We start from the raw sequence: 18120 nt of genomic DNA on the forward strand, positions 1-18120 counted from the left end.
TCTGACCCTTGCCCATCTACCCTCTCTCATCCCACAGTTTGTTCTCTATAGTTAAGAGTCTATTATGGTTTGCATCCCTCTCCATTTTTCGCCCTCTTCCTCCATGTTCATCTGTTTTGTTTATTAAATTCCACATATGAGTGAAATGCTATGGCATTTGTCTTTCTCTGATTGACTCTTTCACTTAGAAAAATACACCGTAGCTCTATCCACATTGTTGCAAATGGCAATATTTCATTCTTTTTGATGGCTGGATAATAGTATCACCTCTTCTTATTTTTTTTTTAAATGTATTTATTTGAGAGAGTAGGAGGAGGGTCAGGAGAGAAGCTTTAAGCAGACTCCTTGCTGAGCATGGAGCCCCATGTGGGCCTTGATCTCAAGAGCCATGAGATCATGACCTGAGCCAAAACCAAGAGTTGGATGCTCAACTGACTGAGCCACCCTGGTGCCCCTATACCAGCTCTTCTTTATCCATTCATCACTCAATGGACATTTGGGCTGTTTTCATGATTTGACTATTGTTAATAATTCTGGTATAAACATCAGGATGCATGTGCCCCTTTGAACCTAGTACTGTAATTGCTGGGTTGTAAGGTAGTTCTATTTTTAACTTTTTGAGGAATCTCCATACTGTTTTTCACAGTGGCTACTCAAGTTTGCCTTCCCACCAACAGTATAAGAAGGTTCCAATTTCTGCACATCCTTGCCAAAATCTGTTGTTTCCTGTGTTGTTAATTTTAGCCATTCTGACAGGTGTGAGGTGGTATCTCACCATTGTTTTGATTTGTATTTCGCTTATGATGAGTGATGTGGAGCATCCTTTCATGTGTCTGACGGACATCTGGATGTCTTCTTTGGAAAAAATGTCTATTCATGTCTTCTGTCCATTTCTTAACTGGGTTATTTATTTTTTGGGGTATTGAGTTTGATAAGTTTATAGACTCTGGATAGTAACTCTTTATCAGATATGTAATTTGCAAATATCTTCTCACATTCCATAGGCTGACTTTTAGCTCTGTTGATTGTTTCCCTCACTGCAAGGAAGATTTTTATCTTGATGAAGTTTCAATAGTTCATCTTTGCTTTTGTTGTAAAAGGGATTGTTTTCTTCATGTCTTTTCCTGATAATTCACTGTTGGCATATAGAGACGCTACTGGTTTTTGTATGTTAATTTTATATCCTGCCATTACTAATTCATTGATTAGAGTTAATAATTTTAAGTAAAGTCTTAAGGATTATCTCTGTATAAAATCATGCCATCTTCAAATAGAGATAACTTCACTTTTTCCTTTCCAATTCTGAGGCTTTTATTTTTTTTTTTAATACCTAATTTCTTTGGCAAGGACTTCTGGTACTATGTTGAATAGAAGATGTCCAAGTGGGCAACTTTGTCTTATTTCTGATCTTTGAGAAAAAGCTTTTAACCTCTCACCATTGGAATGATGTTAGTGGTGGCTTGTCATATATGGCCTTTGTTATGTTAAGGTATGTTCCTTCTATAACTAATTTGTTATGAGTTTTTATTATGAACAGTTGTTGGAATTTGTCCAAGGGTTTTTTTTGTACCTATTGAATGATCATGCAATTTTTCTTTCATTCTATTAATATGATTTATCACACTTACTGATTTACATATGTTGAACCATCCTTGCCTCTCAGGGATAAATACCACTTGATCATGGTGAATTATTCTTCAGTATGCTGCTGGAATTAGTTTGCAAGTATTTTACTGATATTTTTTATATCTATACTGGTCAAGAATATTGGCCTGTAGTTTTCTAGTAGTGTCCTTTTCTAGTTTTGATATAAAGGTAATGCTGGCCTCATAAAATGAATTTGGCAAGATTAAGAGTCACTGAGGGTTGCTGGGGGGAGGGGGGTTGGGAGAAGGGGGGGTGGGGTTATGGACATTGGAGAGGGTATGTGCTTTGGTGAGTGCTGTGAAGTGTGTAAACCTGGCGATTCACAGACCTGTATCCCTGGGGATAAAAATACATGTTTATTAAAAAAAATTTAAAAAAATAAATTAAAAAAAAAGAAAAAGAAAAAAAAGAAAAATTTAAAAAAAGATAAAAAAATGAATTTGGCAGTGTTCTTTCCTCTTCAATTTTTTTGAAAGAGTTTGAGAAGGATTGACATGAATTTTTCTATAGATGTTTGATAAGATTCACCAGCGATGCCTCTGGTCCTGAACTTTTCTTCATTTGATTTTTTTTAATGGTCATCCAATCTTCTTATGTTCAGATTTTTTTATTTTTTCCTGATTCCATCTTAGTAGGTTGTGTGTTTCAAAGACTTTTTTCTTTTCTTCTCAGTTGTCCTGTTTGTTGCTGTATAGTTGTTCATGCTTTTTTCCCCCTGAATTAAGGAGTTGGCTCCTGCTATTGTGGAACCTGACAAGCCCCAAATCTTTAGGATTAAGCTGGCAGGCTGGAGACCTAAGGAAGAGCTACAGTTCAGTTTTGAATGTAGTTTACTGGCAGAATTCCCTTTTCCTTCAGTCTTTTTTCTATTCAGGCCTTCAAGTGATTAGATGCAACCACCCACATAATGAAGAGTAATCTGCTTTGCTCCATGTCTACTGATTTAAATAATAATCTAATCCCAAGCAATCCTCATAGAAATATCCAGAATAATGTTTAACCAAGTATCTGGGTACCACAGTCTACCTAAGTTGACAAATAAAAGTAACCATCACAACTGGGATCCTGTTACAACTGCAAAATTTCAGACCCTGCCACAGACATTCACCCTCCCTAACCCCCAGAAATCATACCATCCTATCATTATTTTACTACCTTTCTTTGATGCAGGTTAGGGTGCTAAGAACAGCCAGACACCATTTCCCCCTTCTTTATTTTATTTCAGTAAGGGTGTGAGACAGTGCCCAATCTTGTATGATCTAGGGCCAAGGCTTCTGCCCAGGGTTATGGTCACTGAAGGGGTGATGTGTTCACATCCAATGACTGACTGTCTCCAGCAAAAGTTAAGGGTGGCAGAGTCATAAATAGTAGTGCTTGAAGAAAAATTATGTGATCTTTAAAGAAATGGTACCATTCAAGTCTTATGAGCAGGTAAATAAAATCCATATTTAGAGAGATAAGCAGCAGTTATACACTAGAGCTAGGGGTGGAGTTTCCAGGCAAGGATCTTAGGGATAAGGGCATCTCACTGAAGCTGTCCATAAACTTGATGCATTTGTACTAGGTGGCCAAGGGAACTGGGAGAATTGGCAGAGGAAAGAGTTCATGGAAGATCATGGCATCTGAGCTAGCTAGGGAAGGAGGCCAAGGATGTGGAGATGTAGAGATGAAGCAGTAAATGAGGTAGAGAAAAGAAGTAAAGGGGCACAATGATGTAGAGAGAAGCAGTAAAAGGGCCATGCCATGGGTTCCATGGTCCTTTGCCATGAGGGAACTCAGACAACTCAGAGAGTCAATTAGAGCCATACACCACAAATGCTCACTAACATGTGAAACTGCCTCTATTCCTCACAATGCAGGCTCGGTTCTCTGGGTGAGCAGAATGAGAATTGTCTTTGAACACTGAAGTACTATATAGAATAGAATGGGATTACTCGTTATGTAATGGCAATTATTCCCTTGGTTCATATATCTAAGAAATTCACACACTCCTATATGAATTCTTCATGTAAATGTACAGAAAGAACTGAAAAGTGGCAAGTGGTAGCATATGACTTATGTGAGACCTGCCAAAGATGCATAACTTGTACACTGGTGGTAACTCACCTGTACCATAATTTATAGGATGGTAATGTGAAATTTGGTACTGCTATTATTTTAATTTCAAAAATTATTCTTGCTATGGTCTAGAGTCCAAACGTTATAGAAATGTGGAGAACAAATGGCACAAGGGTCCCTTGCAAATTCTGCCTGTGATTCTGAACATTCAATTGCTGATCCCTGAGAAATGTCTCACAGAATCAACCATAAAGTGAGGTAACATGCTATTGCGCTTTGCCTGGAAGTGAAACTAAATGTCTGATCCCCTCAAGCACACGGACACGGAGCACCTTTGTCACCGCTCTAAAAAATGCACTGGGCAAGCAGGTTGACTCTCCCTCACTCTCAGGAGCTAAAGTGAGACCCCTCCCACAGTGCATCTTCAGAGAGGGGAAGGGGGCAGTACAGTGGATAGATGAAAAGACAAATGCAAGCGTGGTGAGAGGTGTGAAAAGGCCCATTTCCTATTCACCTGTGTGCAAGTTATAAAGTTATTGATGGTATGCCTTTGAATGCATCCAAGTGATTAGGAATAAGAAGTAAATACATGTGAGTCCTCATCTTCCTTCCTTCCACTGAACTCACTAGCTGGTAGGCAGCCCTTGCAAAGCCCCTATTGTTCCAGGCCACATGCCTGCTTCTGCAGGCCTCCAGGTAGAGCATCTGAGTCACACTGTTTCCAAAGGCCAATCCCTGGAATTAGTGTGTGTACCTTCTCAGCAGAATTTACTGACATATTACCTGTGGAGTCAAGCCTGTGTACCTGCTGTGCCAGGGTGAACAATGTCGGGAAGAGGACAGGCCTTTTCAGTCCTGGACTCGCTGGTTCACGGTTGGGGCAGGAGAAGAGCGATCCAGGACACACAGCATACAACGTGCAACATAACTCTTTATTATGAAAAATAAACAGTGATCCTGAGTGGGGAAAGTACGTGGAAGAACTGATCCTTCAGGGTGCTTATGTTACCTGGCCCTGCAAGGTAATTTTTGATTTCTTGGTCAGCCAGGCTTCCATCCCCAGTCATGGGTATAGCCTTAGGCTGGAGAAAAGAGAAACAGTGATGACGTGGACATCTAAGGCTTTCTTTTAGGTGGTTTGCTTGAAAGCCTCCTCTGGGATCTTGCCCTCATTCTGGAGGGAAAGAGTTGGGACATCAGAAGAGCCAGATCCGGAGTTTCATTCCCAGGCCACCCAGCCTCCATTTTCTTGGCCTTACTGAAGGCCCAGAAATGCCCATCGGTAGCCCGCTTAATGATTCCCAGACCTCACCTTGAGCATAGTGAAGACCTGACCAGCTCTGGTATAGTTCCACTCGTTGTCCTGAAGGCACCTGGAGAGGAAAGAACAGGTGATCTCCATTAGTACCACAATACAGACAGGCTGACCGTGGGATGCTAAATCAGTGCCAGTTCTTTGCTGGGATGCATGTACCGGAATGATCACTATGTGCAATGATGAGGAAAGACCTAGTGAAAATGTCTATCACTGGCATTCATGCCCATTAGAATTCAAAACAGAAAAAATAGACCCTTTCCGAAGAAAAAAGGGAACTTATTATATATTGATAAAAAAAAAAAAAGATGTTCAATACCCAACTTTTGTAGCAACATGGACAGGACTGGAAGAGATTATGCTGAGTGAAATAAGTCAAGCAGAGCGAGTCAATTATCATATGGTTTCACTTATTTGTGGAGCATAAAAAAAAGCATGGAGGACATGCGGAGTTAGAGAGAAGGGGGTTGGGGTAAATTGGAAGGGGAGGTGAATCATGAGAGACTATGGACTCTGAAAAACAATCTGAGGGGTTTGAAGTGGCAGGGGGGGTGGGAGGTCAGGGTACCAGGTGATGGGTATTATAGAGGGCACGGATTGCATGGAGCACTGGGTGTGGTGAAAAAATAATGATACTGTTATGCTGAAAATAAATAAATAAATAAATAAATAAATAAATAAAAAGATGTTCAAGAAAATAAATGGGAAATTTAAAAGTTCAAGTTTCCAGTCATTTTTATTGAGATTGTGTGCATACCATTTTATTATTTTTGCATGCACATACCATTTTAAAGCGTACAATTCAGTGTTTCCTTAGTATAGCCACAAGACTGCACAACCATCACCATGATCTAATTCCCAAATAGTTCTATCGCCTAAAACAAACAAACAAACAAACAAACAAAAAACAAAAAAACAAAAAACCTACTCCTTAAACATTAGAGATGACTATTCCTCCCCTTTCCCCAGACCATGGAAACCACTAATCTGCTTTTGGTCCCTGGGGATTTGCCTGTGCTGGCCCCTTCATATAAATGGAATCATGTGATATGTGACCTTTTGAGGTTGGCTTCTTTCACTTAGCATGTTTCCAAGGTTCATCCATGGCAGGGCATATAACAGAACTGTATTCTTTTTTATGACTGAATAATATTCTACCATGTGAACATACCAGATTTGTTTATCCATTCATCAGCTAAAGGACATTTGGGTTGTTTCCACTTTTTTTGGCTATTATGAATAATGCTGCTATGAACCTTCCTGTACAAGTTTTAGAGTGAACAGATGTTTTCATTAGATACTTGGGCATGGAATTACTGGTTCATAAGGTAACTCCATATTTAACATTTTTGGGAACTGCCAAAATGTTTTTCCCAACCACTGCTCCATTTTATATCCTCATCAATAATACATAAGAACTCCAATTGCTCCACATCTGCACCAGCACTTGTTGTCATTCATTTTATTGATTAAAAGCCATCCCAGTGGGTGTGAAGTAGTGATTCACTGTGGTTTTAATCTGCACTTCCTTAATGACTAATGGTGCTGAGAAGTTTTTCATGTGCTCGTTGGCCTGTCGTATATCTTCTTTGGAGAACTATCTATTCAGACCCCTTTCCCACTTTTTAAAATTGGGTTTTTTATCCTTTTGCTGTTGAGCTGCAAGGGTTTTTCACATATTCTTGTCAGATATGTGATTTGCAAATATTTTCTCCCATTCCTTTGGCAGGATTTTTACTCTTTTGATAGTGTCCATTGGTGCACAACAGCTTTTAATTTTGGTAAAGCCCAATTTATCTGTTTTGATTTTTGTTTTTTGTTTTTTTGTTTTTGTTTTTGTTTTTTTGGTTGCTTTTGCTCTTGGTGTCATATATAAGAAACACTTGCCGGGCGCCTGGGTGGATCAGTGGGTTAAGCCGCTGCCTTCTGCTCGGGTCATGATCTCAGGGTCCTGGGATTGAGGCCCACATCGGGCTCTCTGCTCAGCAGGGAGCCTGCTTCCTCCTCTCTCTCTGCCTGCCTGCCTCTCTGCCTGCTTGTGATCTCTCTCTCTGTCACATAAATAAATAAATAATCTTTAAAAAAAAAAAAAGAAAAGAAACACTTGCCTAATTAATGAAGACTGACACCTATGTTTTCTTCTTAGATTTTTAATAGTTTTAGCTCTTAAACTTTAGATCTTTGACCCATTTATAGTCTACATGTGTACATGATATGAATCTGGGGTCAAAATTCATTGTCTGGCATGTGGATATCCAGTTGCCCCAGCAGCATTTGCTGAAAAGACTATTTTTTTTTAAACAGATTTTTTTCAGCACTCTCACCGACTATCAGTTGACTGTAAACGTGAGGGTTTATTTGTGGACTCTCAATTCTACTCCTTTATTCATGCACTGTCCATATGCCAGCACCACATAGTCCTGATTACTGTACCTTTTTAGCAAGTTTTGAAATTAGGAAGTGTGGGTCCTCTAACTTTGTTCTTTTCTCTCAAGATGCACTTATGTATGAAGTTTAGGATAACCCTGTCAATCTTTGCAGAGAAGGATTTTGACAGGGATTGCATTGAATCTGTAGATTGCTCTAGGTATTACTGCCATCTTAACAATATTAAGCCATTTAGCAATATTCCAACCCATGGAAATGGGGTGTCTTTCTATTTATTTATTTTTTTTCAACAACATTTTATGGATTTCAGAGTATAAGATTTGTGCTTCTTTTGTTACATTTGTTTCCAAATATTTTACTACTTTGATGCTATTGTAAATGGACTTGTTTTCTTAACTTCATTTTTGGACTGCTCATTGCAAGCACATAGAAATGCAAATGAGTTTTGTATAGTGGCCTTTTATCCCTAACCTCGCTGAGTTTATTAGCTCTATTAGCTTTTTGGTGGACTCTTTCAGATTTTCTATATATAAGACAATGTCATTGAGCATTATACTATTTTTTAAATCCTTCACATATATAATAGTATGATACCTTCTCCATGGGCCCACTTTCTTTCTTTCTTTTTCTTTTTTGGAAGCAAACTATTCCAAAATGTTACTTTTCCAAATTTCCTGCAGTGTCTTTGATTCAGGGTCCCCCACCCAAGTCATTGCCCCAACTCATCCTTCTTCCCATGCACACCCACCACTCACTTCTGAGACCACTCGAGTTTCATCCCAGACTGAGTGGAGAAAGCATACACCATTTCCTGCTGCTCCTGGGAGAGGGTGGGCATGGAGCTGGAGGTCAGTGTAGGCTCTTGGTTGGAGAACGCATTCTGAGTCTCACTGGGGGTGGCATCTCTCACAAACAGCTCATCATTCACGATGCACAGACTGAAGGGAAAATGGGCCCTCAGACAAGTGGACGAATGTACAACTCCACATCCCCAACAATGATCCTGCTCCCACTGCCCCTCACCAACCAGATTCCTTCCATACCCCTTCTGTGCCTTCCCCCCACCCCAGAGTCCTTGGCTAGTGCTTCCACCCCTCCACAGAGCCCACCTTTGCAGGGACTATCTACCAAACTCACTAGATGTGTACTTAACCTGCAACCCAGGGTTGATTTTATACCCACATTTATCCCTTACAATAGCCCAAGGGAATGGGCAGTCTAATCCCCATTTTCCAAGGAGGACAATGCATCACAGAGAGGTCACGTGACTTAACCAAGATCTCGCACACATCCAGTGAGTGCTTGGGTCAAGAAGAGAACCCAGTGCTCTAACTCCAGAGCCCATACTCTTAACCACCAGATCAGACTGCTCCTTGTATCTACCTGTTGGCTTTCCACAATACTGAGAAAGCTAAGATGTCTTCACCACCACGCTCCCACACCCCTGAGCCCAGGCTGGGATGAACATTCCCACCTACAACGTAGCGCTCACCTGGAATTGCCAGCAGGGATGGCGATGAAAGTCCTGGTGAAAGCGCGAACAGAACCCTGAGACTTTCCCTCCACTTCAACAACAAACAACAATACCCTCTTAGAGTCACACATACGTCACATGCCCACACGGTGTTCCTCAGTCAGGGTCTGCTTTGGTACTCATGCTGAAGGGGACAATTGTTCACTGGGAGTCAGGGTGTCTGGCATGGGGATGGCAACAGTAGGGACAGTCTACTCCCAGTGACAGGGCCTCTACCAGGTGGCAGGTGCTGTGACAACCACTCCACAAGTTCATTTGATTTATCTGAGAGGTGGTTATTGTTAGCCCCATTTTGCAAACGAGGAAACTTAGAGGTTAGGTAGCCATCCCAAGTAGCTCTCAGAATAAGGATCTGGAATGACAGCCATGAAACTCCACAGACTGTGTTCCTAATGCTCAAGCTGTGTGGGGCAGACCGGCATAGAGCCAGTTTGGACCAGGATGGTTTGGGGACAGAGTGGAGGCAGGAGAACACAGCAGGAGTAGGAAGAGAAGGAAAGGGATCAGGGAAGCTGGGACAGTTCTGAGAGGGAGCCCAGCCAGCGGGGAGGGAGCAGTGGGGCATTTGGGGAGGGGCTCTGTGCACACTCACCCTCCTTGAACACCCCGTTAACAGAGAAGCAGAGCATCTTCTCCTGAAAGGGAAGAGCCCAGGTGCTAAGTCACCTATACTTCCTACCCACCCATGGCTTTCTGGGGCTGCCCTTGGGAGGACAAAGGTGCTCACCGTCTGGAACCACATGTCCACCAAGAAGGAGCTGAGATCGTGCTGTGTTTTGGGCAGCACACAGAGGGAGCCCACGATGTCACATTTTGTATGTTTCAGTGGCTGAACACACAGGGCTAAGTGGGGGAGGAGAAGTAGGCAAAGATTGGGTCGCCACACCCTGGGACCTATAATTACCCTGCACATCCCCTTTCCATGCCCAGTCTTCCCCATCACACACGCACAGGGGTCCTTGGGCTTCTTCATATTCCTGCTTTCCTTGAAGTACTCGCACAAGCTGCTTCTAGCAGAGAAAGAAGAACAGAAGGTGGTGGTCTGGCCAGTGTGGCTGATTCCAGGAGCTGCCCTGTGTCTGCTGGGGAGCCACAGGGCCCAGGAACAGTCTGAGCTTTGCTACTCACGGGGCTGAGTCCTCAGGGCTGAAGGGAATGGCCAGGGAGAAGCAGGCCTCATCATGGTAGGCATGGAGAAGACCCTGACGGTCTCCAGAATCGTAGATGAAATAGTACCTGTGGGAGAGTAATGAGGACAGTCTATTTCTGTGGTCTGGACCCCAAATGAGATTTCCAGACCCAGTCAGCAGTTCTGAGCTTGGGTGGCCTCACCCGTCCTAGCCATCTCCTTCTCCAGATTCCCAGGAGTACTTACTGCTGCAGGAACTGCAGGACTAGACTCTTCAGGGCATCAGATCCTTTGTAGCTTTCCTGGAATCAAAATACATTTGAGACTATGTGGCTGATAAAACCTCCCTTGTAATAGCCCAAATGTTGTTTGATCAATTTTCCCTCACCTTGCAGGGCTTTAACAAGCAGGGTGTGTCAGTATCAGTGATAACTGGTGGTGATAACTCCTGGCCATCCTGGAGAAGGGAAGAAGAAGTCAGCAGGGGAGACCAGGGAGGTGGCCCTGGATGATCAGGGGAAAAGGTGAGCCCAAGAGAGGGTGAGGGTCAGAGGTTAGGTATGAAAGCGCACTGGAAATTACATGGACAAGATTAGAGTGTGTGTCTTCAACATGACGTCTGGAAAGTATTTACTATTATATGCAACTATTTTTCTGGGGTGTGTGTGTGTGTGTGTGTGTGTGCGCGCGCGCGCGCACACGCACACATTTTTCCAGAGAGCATATTCATGTCATTTTCAGGAGTGCTGGTACCCTAAAATAGAAAAGGGTCTGACACAAACATGTAATCTAGAGAAGACCCAAAGAGCTTGAGAGCAGGTGTGGTGGTGATCAATGTTAGTAAGAGACAATGATGAGTGTAGTCACTTACCAGGCGTAACAACTTAGGAAAACAGTCCTTGATGGCACTGTCCAAAATCCAAAATAGGAAGAAGTGACTGATAGGTCAGGGCTGCCAAGCCTCCCTCCTACCCTTTCCCTCCCTTCCCCCACCCCTCCTTTCCACTGGGTAGCTTCCACCTAGACTGCTCTGACTCCCTTCTTCAGTGCCACAAGAAGCAACATGTGGAGCCCAGGCTCCAGGGCTGCCTTCCCCTCCCTGCTTCCCTTTCTTCCTCCAAATCCCCACTGAAGACTCTAGAGAGAAGAGGGAATGGAGTGGGAGCCCAGCGCTCTGCTGTATCACGAGGGGTGCAGCATTCTGCAGGACCATGATACCCTCCCACCCCAGGGATGGCCCAGAATGTTGGGGGGCAGGGAGGTTGAGTGAGGCAAGGCCCATGAGGCAGGGAGGGAGAAGGAGGGGGATGAAGACAGAAGAGGGAGTAAAGGTAGAAAGGGAGAGGTGGGAGAGACATAGGGGAACCAGATACAAAGGAGGAAGAGAATGCAAAACAAAGGGAAGGGAAAGAGGCCCTACCACAGTGGTGGGGATCAGGAGGAAGAGAGAAGAAGGGCGCAATGGCTCCCTGGCTGCAGTCCTTTCCTGCATCTGCCTTGGCTGGCCCTGGCACCCAAGGTAGGAATGGAAAACCTGCAGGTATTGGTGGGGCTGGGGGCCCATTGCATGCTGGCTGAAACTTTGTCACCTGTGTGAGCTTAGCCTGAGCCAGGCATGGGAAATGAGGCAGCCACGGGGGCAGGAGACCTTTCCTGGAGGGAGTAGAGGGTCAAGCCCCAGATCAGCATGGAGCTGGGGGTCTGTGGCCCCCTCTTTTGATCACCACCTTCCCTCCTGATGGCCCCTGTGCACCGGTGCCTGTCACTTTTGGTTCCTGGCCTGAGGAAATGTGCCGATGCTGGGCTACCCAGGGCTTTTCTAAAGGACCAATTGTGATGATGTGATGTGTGGAGGGAAGGGAGGAGGAAAGTGCTTCTGAGAGCAGGTCCCCTCTCAGAACAAGGGAGGGAAGTCCCATCTTAGCAGGGAGTAGGAAAGCCTGTCTCAGCATGAGGCCCCAGGACAGAGGACCCTTCTCAGTCCAGGGCACCAGCATCTGGCTCAAGGCTGGTCACTCCTGGTCCTGGGGAAGAGGAGGGGCCCTGCTTCCTGGAGCACACTCTTGGAGGGCATGCTAAAGAACACTGAATGCAGAGAGGTGGAAAGAGACCCCAGACCAGGAGAACAGGTGAGCAGGTCAGAGGAAGGAAACTCCTTACAGGTGAGGGACAGGGAGAGAGGAGAAGGTGGGGCCTACAGTCATTCCCGAGGACCAGGGCTGCAGCTTCCTGCATACCTGCATTCTCAGGGACAGTTCAGGCTTCCAGGCCCAAAGGTCCCCAGGAAGGGTGACAGGGATTCACACTGACCTTATGTAGGTGGGCTGGTCTGGAAAAGTGTCACACAGGGGGTTCCCTTCTAGCCAAAGCTCTTCAAGCTCTAGCCCTTTCATCTTGTTTAACTCCCACACCACGTTCAGCTGAGAAGGACGGGGAAGAAACAGGAAAGGAGTCCCAGGGAAAGGGACACACACAGGCCCCGGCACCCCCAGCCCCCACCTTTCCACAGAGGTACCTTCTCCTGCCTCCTGCCACCACTCTGATGAGCACTACCCACCCACTGTCAACCCCAAATCTGATCAGGCTCCCTCTTCTCACTTCATTTTTGGAGAGGTTCAGGATCTTGACTGTGGGGACCATCTCTATGATGTCAGACAGGCCATCCAGCCCATACAGTTTGTTGTTGCTCAAGTTCAAGGACAACAGCTGTTGGTGAAGAAGAGTTAGAGTGACAGTTACTATCTAGGGCCTCAGAGACAACTCTGTCCTCCACCCCATGTGTTCCACCCCCTACCATTAATAACAGCACTGGGCCTAAGCTCTCACCTCGGGATAATTTTCTTCTATGATCTGCAGGGTGGCAGTCATGCAGTTTCTTCGGTTCAGGATTATATCTATATCATGGCCCACCAAGTCTTCAGGAAGCCGAGAGGAGGCAATCAGAAGGCTGAGAGCAGTCCAGGACCAGCCCAAACCCTCCCCACATCACCATCCCTCAGTCTCCCTCCCAGAAAGATCCCTGTGCCCTCACCTACCCAAGAATTACTGCTGTCAAGTGTACCTGGGTCAAAGCGGAGACTCTGGAGGTCAAGAGCTTTCTGGGAGATGTCATAGCGTTTGTTCATGGTCAGCTGCAGTGAGAGACGCAGAGAGCCACTGGGAGGCTCTGGTGGGGATAAGGAAATCAGGGGCTCGAGGAAGAAGGGGTGGGTCTGGGTGTGGGCACGCAATGGGCCTTGAGTCTGCATTACCTTTAGCTGCTCCATTTCTTCTGGCTCCAACTTATACCTCACAGAGTAGGGTACAGAGGAGGGATTGACAAAGATAGTTATCTGCAGGAAGGAGAGGTGGGGTAAACACCAAGAACTTTCATTCCAGAGAAGATAACCAGCCCCTGCCCTGTCTTCCTGCCCCAGGACTAGGGAGAGGTAGTGCCCTCAACACATACCTTTCGGTTCTCCTCATCATAAATCTTGTAGCTGACATCCTTCAGTGCAGAGGCAGTGCCAACACCCTGGACAAAGAACCGAGCCTGGTTTTTCGCGTAGTGAAACTGCAGGAGGTGGGGGGCAACAATAATTTTGGAGGATAGAGTCTTCTGGCTCAGTTGGCTTCCCCCACCCACACTTCCCTGTGCCCACTCATCTGGCTTCACCATCCTCTCTTACATCCACTGGAGTGAAGGGGACACTGCAATGGCTCTGGATTGAATTCATTAGCCATGTCTTGTCATACTTTCTCCCATAGGGAATCTAAAGGTGAGAAGAAGGGATGGGAGTTAGGAGAGACAACATAGAATTAACAGACCCAACAGCATTCTTATCTGACCTTCTATATTGAGCTGCATAGGACTTTGAAAGAAGGGACCACTGGCATTCTTTCTTATTTTCGTGCCAAATATGGATCTCCTAGACCCTCCAATGGAGAAGAGAAATCTCCTCCAAATAATTGACGTAAGGTTGTTTAATGTGCTCTTCCTTTTTTATAAGGTTCCAGGATAGTCTACCTAATGCAGACCTTGCCAAGACACTCACGGTGATCTTGAACCAGCTCCCTGGGTTTCCGTCTTGTGTGTTCTCCCCCATTCCTCTCCTTGGAGTTTTTCTATCTCTCCACATAGTAATATGGATATGGCCTTCATTTTGCCATTTCACTCTCCTCTTGTCACGCCGGGTGCTATAGGGAGTGCTGTGGAAGGGAAGAGGAAAGACAGAGGTAGGGCCATAAATGCTAAGAAAGTCTTCTTCTATACACCCTCACCTCTCTGTCACCAGGACTACAATTAGGATCTCTTAACCATTATTCCACTTCTGGCCTTCTTTCAGTCTTCCAGTGAAAGAAGAAAAAGAAGACCAGGGAGAGTGAAAGAGTCGCATAGTCCCAGGGGCTGTTACATGCAAGCCAGTCTGCCCCGTCACTTACTGTCTTATTTGGGGGTCCTCCCGGGCATCTCTCATCAGCACACTTCCATCATCCTCCTGGAGGTGTGAAGGCTGAGGCTCATATCCACCACGTTCATAACGAGGGTTCCTCCTGCCAAAATTACCTCGGAGAGAACTCCAAACGTTCTTTCTTCCTTGAGGTGAGCTATCACCATCATCGTATTCTCAAAAGGGGAACAAAAATACAAGTTTGAAGACACATCAGTGGTCCACTTACCATGTACCCATCTTAGGCTAACACCATGGTAGGGCAAGCAAAGTGTTAACCTGCCCTAAGGGTCCAATCCCCCAAACCACAGAAAGGAAACTCCTCTGCTTGTCCAGATAGGAGAGCTTTATTTGACAGATGGCACCATCAGGGAGGATCTTGGGGGAGGAAGAGGAGGAGGAGGAAATTTTATTGAACCTTTTAAAGAATAAAGCAGGATTTATTTTAAAAAAAACCAAAAACCAAACCAAAACAAACAAACAAACAAACAAACAAAAACAGAGATCTGTGCATCCATGGGTTAAACTGGAAACCAGCCATACACTAGGAAGACATCTGAATTGTACCTTCTCTCAGGCCTGTCTAAAAGCCACACCAATACAAGGGTGGCAATCTCTCTCATGCTTCCCAAATTCAATCAGCCACCAAACTGATCCCACTAACAATCAGCAAGCTGTACTTCCTATGCTGGTGTACTTCAACTTTTAATGTCAGGTGGGACTGATGTAACAGCCTCCTAAGCTGTCCCCCTCCCTCCAGCCTTGTTGTCAACAATATTCAGTTTGAAATATCCAGAGTGAGTTTTCTTTTTGCCCACCCTGAAATGCCTTTCAGCTGAGGGGACAACTCTTCCTAACCTCAACTCCTCTATAACCAGGATCTGAATGACAAACTGGGATAATATGTCAACTACCATTTCCAAGTGTGTAGGGATTCTTCCTTTTTCATTCTATTATTGATTTCTAACATGGGTCCATTATGGTCAGAGAATGTGCTCTGTGTGATTTCAATTCTTTTAAAATTTGTTGAAGTTTGTTTGATGATCTAGCTTGATGAATATTAAAGGAAAAACTCATACATTGAAAGGAGGAAATAACGGCTCGTGGTCAGCATATGGCATATGGGGGTGTCAGAGTCATCTTTGAGAACTGACATTACTTCAGAAATAACGTTGTCAAGGGGAAAGTGTTAAAAGTGAGCCAGCGAACAGCTACAGCAGTCCTCAGACTGACCAGCTAAGTTGGGTGCCTAAACAAGGCCAGAGGCCTCCCTCATCAAGGTGAATCAGACAGGAGCAATCTCAAGCATAGCCTTGTTTTGGGAACCTCACAGGAGAGTGGGCATGTGATTAAAAAGCCAGAGAGACCACACACACACGTGTGTGCGCATGCATGTCCACTTACTGAAGGGTTGCATCTCAGCACGGTCCCCGTCTCACCGTCGTTCTGACAAAATCAAAGCCAGGAGCATCGGAAATCAGCTGGTGCCTCTTCCCCAGGCTGCCTGGGATCCCTCTCCGTCTCTACCACAGTATTAACTGATCCGCGAAGAAACGGTTGTGAGTATCCTTTATGACATCATGTGTGTTCACATGGTACTTACTTCCTGTGTCGGTTTGGAATTCTGCCTACATCATTGCTATGCCATTGAGTACATGGAAGTGGCATCCCTGCTATGGTAGGGAAAGAACAGGGTGAGAAGTAAACCAACACTTGCCCAGCAGCAACCAGCATTTGCTCAGTGTTGGGCAGACTCACTAGAGTTTTTTGACCTCCTCACAGAAGTCCAAAAATGATTGTGTCCACAGTCCCTTTTCAGATCATGACTATTAGGCTCACAGGGTTTAGGTACATTTCCCAGGATTCCTCAGCTAAGACAGTGGTGGAACAGAAATTGTGTCCTCACCTTTTGGTCTGCCTCCACATCCTAAGTGTTCCTCCAGCTAGTGTGCTGGTTCTCCTTTAATGGTGGACTTTCAGATCTCAAGGACAGATTTCTGTGAGCAGACAAGGGATGACATTTTGTGAGCAGGTGTTAGTGACTCTTGTTTGGGTGGGTCCAGGTACCTTGGACCAAGTGGAGATATCGGTCTTGAACTAGATGAAGAAATCTGTTTGGATCACAGCATTTGCCGATTAGGAGACACTTTGAGGTGGCAGTGTCTGGCATATACTGGGGCCTAATTAGTATTCATTAAGTGAATGTTGTAGATTTGGGATCAACAAAGCCACTTTTGAGAATCCATACATCTCAACCATTTCTACCCACATCTATTTATCCGGGGGGGGGGGGGGGGGGCGGGCTGCAGAACTGTTTCATAAACTGCTTGTAAAACTACCATGTGTTGAATTTGTCCTTTGCAAAAATAGTATTTTTCACTAGTGTACAGTTAGAAATAGAGTGAGTTACCCCCTCCTGATTAATGCTAAAACTACTGCTTTTCTGACCTAAGGAAGAGAGGCTTTTGCAAACGGGTCACAGAAGTAAGGAGAGGCTTTCCTTAAATCTAGCAGATATAGCTTCCTGGGTGCCTGGTATGTGTAAGAAGAATGTTCTGGGCCTACACACATGTCTGTGGGTGCTCAGCTTTGTGACAGCCAGTATCGTACTTGTCTCAGAGCAAAGCAAGAGTGTGTGCATGAGCATGTGTGTGTCTGTGTGTGTGCGTGCACGCGTGCGTGCGTAGGGGCATGTGCTAATAGTTTATGTTTTACATTTGCACAATTAGACTACAGATACATGTATTTCAAATCATGCTGGAAGGTGCATTGCCACACAAAACTGGACACAAATGTACATTTTCTTTTCATGTAACATATACCATATATACCCAATGTTTGCTTCTTGTTTTTAATACACCCTTTATTTTATTTTATTTTATTTTACATCTTAGCCTTTTAATATTTGGATTGATTTTCAAATTTAAAGTATTAGAATTCTCCACACAAGGTATTGCTAATGGTGGAGGCCAAATTACCCAGTGGAGCATGGCTTGGGATTTAGGGCAGTTCCAAGATTTGTGTCTGTGCTCTATAGCTTCCCAGAAGAAGCACATAAATATTTTAAATTATAAGAGACAATTTCCTAAGCATATTTACACCAATATACTTCTCCACTAACAGTGTAGGAGAGTCTAATTTCCTAGAGTATGTTTAACCATTCAGAAGTCATGCTTACGCTTTGACCCAGACATTTCACTTTTAAAATTTATCATACAAAATATTTTCTGCCGAAATATATACCTATAATTATATGGCTGTGGATTACAGGCTCTTTTCCCCCCCTTTTAACCCCATCTTTGTTGAGGTATAATTGACATCTCCCACTGTGTATGTTTAAGGACCACAGCATAATGATCCTACTTACATAAATAATTACCACAATTACTTAACATCCATCATCTCATACAGATGCAAAAAGTAAAGTAAATGGGGGCACCCAGGAGGCTCAGTCATTAAGCTCCTGCCTTCGCTGGGCTCAGGTCATGATCCCAGGATCCTGGGATCGAGCCCCACATCGGTCTCCCTGCTCCGCAGGAAGCCTGCTTCTCCCTCTCCCACTCCCCCTGCTTGTGTTCCTTCTCTTGCTGTTCCTCTCTCTCTCTCTCTCTCTCATCAA

The 18120-nt window shown here is 44.5% G+C and overlaps 1 protein-coding gene across 1 annotated transcript; it reads right to left on the reverse strand.

The window, feature by feature from the left end:
- Nucleotides 1-4834: 4834 nt before the first annotated feature.
- Nucleotides 4835-16023, reverse strand: LOC101683290 (nuclear RNA export factor 2-like). Its single transcript, XM_045085343.1, has 21 exons — nt 15906-16023; nt 14494-14677; nt 14106-14259; nt 13740-13823; nt 13520-13624; nt 13323-13403; nt 13133-13202; nt 12898-12986; nt 12670-12777; nt 12382-12491; nt 10943-10979; nt 10460-10528; nt 10318-10373; nt 10071-10178; nt 9894-9952; nt 9670-9785; nt 9535-9577; nt 8901-8973; nt 8164-8346; nt 5018-5078; nt 4835-4879 (listed from the first exon to the last, which is right to left on the reverse strand). The coding sequence occupies exons 1-21, from the start codon at nt 15916-15918 to the stop codon at nt 4835-4837; spliced, it is 1848 nt and encodes a 615-aa protein (XP_044941278.1). The 5' UTR covers nt 15919-16023.
- Between the last annotated feature and the right edge of the window lie 2097 nt (nt 16024-18120).

Source organism: Mustela putorius, unplaced genomic scaffold, assembly GCF_011764305.1.
Source record: "Mustela putorius furo isolate JIRA1106 unplaced genomic scaffold, ASM1176430v1.1 tig00000842_pilon_pilon_pilon, whole genome shotgun sequence".
In the NCBI taxonomy this organism is placed as follows: Eukaryota; Metazoa; Chordata; class Mammalia; order Carnivora; family Mustelidae; genus Mustela; species Mustela putorius.